The 1648-nt window shown below is 39.5% G+C and overlaps 1 protein-coding gene across 1 annotated transcript in view; it reads right to left on the reverse strand.

The window, feature by feature from the left end:
- Positions 1-182: 182 nt before the first annotated feature.
- LOC103514023 overlaps positions 183-1648 on the reverse strand; it is a gene marked incomplete at its 3' end in the record, with an annotated part of 7253 nt that continues 5787 nt past the window's right edge. Inside the window, exons 5-7 of the mRNA XM_026827082.1 lie at positions 1178-1379; positions 687-867; positions 183-327 (exon numbers count right to left, since the gene is read on the reverse strand). Coding sequence (XP_026682883.1) covers positions 183-327; positions 687-867; positions 1178-1379 — 528 coding nt within the window. The remainder of the gene's footprint in view (positions 328-686; positions 868-1177; positions 1380-1648) is intronic.

Here is a 1648-nt window from a genome sequence, read left to right on the forward strand (position 1 = left end):
TAAATATGTATGGGGATTTGGGACAACACATGCTCCTGATCTTGGCAAAAGGACTGCATCTCACATGGTATAGCATATTGCATAATCAGATAGACATCAGGCGTTCATACAAATTGTATTACTTTCTCATAACTTGCTATTTCCTATCTGCTATGTAGGTAATATTGTATTGTATTTGCTACCTCGGTGAGATGTCTTCTGTCACATTCTACATCATCCTTGTTGATACACATGGTAGATTTCATTTGAGCTTCTTGTTGTTTGACGAATAACGCCCAAGCCGTCTTGTTCATGTATGAGCCAAACTCTGACGCCATGTCTAGGTTGCTGGAAATTATGGAAAATGATCAGTGACAAAACGTATTTCTATGAAAAGTCAGTGATGTCTATAATATTCTCGTTCTCATGATGATCTTTTGTAATCGGTAAATGGTAAGCTAAGTTAGCTTTCTCTTATTTCACATTTTACAAATTGTATTGGATGTCGGCGATTCTTTTCTAGGTATCTTCCTCATTTATCCCTTCATTCCTTTTTGTAAATCTTCCTCAACCTTAACCTTATCTCTTCACCTTGATTTCGGTGTCCCTCTTTCTCTTTCCCTGTACCTATATGATCATTATTTGAAATAAAGTGGGGCGATGCAAAATAGGTTTTACTGACGACAGATTGGATAAAGTTCTCTTACCTGACTTCCTGTAGAAGGAAGAACTGGTTGTTTTGTGGAATCTGCCACGCACCTATACCAACTCTATTCACAGATAGAATGGTCGGATGCTCGGTGCCAAACTTGCGTAGGAATTCAGCTAGTTCCCGTGACATCTCGTTGACAATAATCACAAGACCATCCTGATGACCTTCCTCTAACTCTACAACAATGGGAATGCATTCTCTTTAGTGATGGTACCTTAAAAAGTAATGATGAGCTTTCTTCAAGGTTTGATAGGAAAAACTGTAACAACGCAGATCCATTTCCCTTAAGCGAAGATATAATGAGGACAAGATAGGAGAAAACCAGCTATTCCCAGAATGAACCTTATCATTCTGAACTTTCTGTAGAAAGTTCGCCCCTGACTGGAATCAAAATAACATTTACGAGCCAGGAGCACTACCTTTCAAGCCAACTAGGGTGGCATTAGCCAGGTTGGTATGAATGAGAAGAAACCATATTTGTCTTACCTAGAAGTAATTTTTTGTAGAAGTTGTAAACATCCGCTTTGTCTCGCGGTAACTTTAGAATGTCTCCCACAACACAAGGATTGGACTGTAGGGCATTGCGTGCCGTCAGAAACTGATTACCAATGTTCACCGAAAGCTCAGACTCATCCACTATCAGAATGAAGGAGGACCAGTTGATCTTCTTCAATGTGGTCAGAATAATCTGCATGAGAAAGGAAAGTCCTAGAATGTCCTAGATCACACTGAAATCTAATCTATGAAAATCTCTTTGTAGCTAATCAATGCTTCAATTAAATTTGAAGTGTGGCCCTGGCCCGCCAGTTAGTCTCTCTCTCTCTCTATTCCTTGGAATATGACAAGTCTCACAGGACCATTCTTTCTGTACTGTCTGTAGTGTTCAATGTAAAAGATCGACTATCTAATACAAGGTTTACTCCCAATATCAACTATAGACTGTAAACCCCCCCCCCC

This window comes from Diaphorina citri, unplaced genomic scaffold, assembly GCF_000475195.1.
Source record: "Diaphorina citri unplaced genomic scaffold, Diaci psyllid genome assembly version 1.1 scaffold1070, whole genome shotgun sequence".
In the NCBI taxonomy this organism is placed as follows: domain Eukaryota; kingdom Metazoa; phylum Arthropoda; class Insecta; order Hemiptera; family Psyllidae; genus Diaphorina; species Diaphorina citri.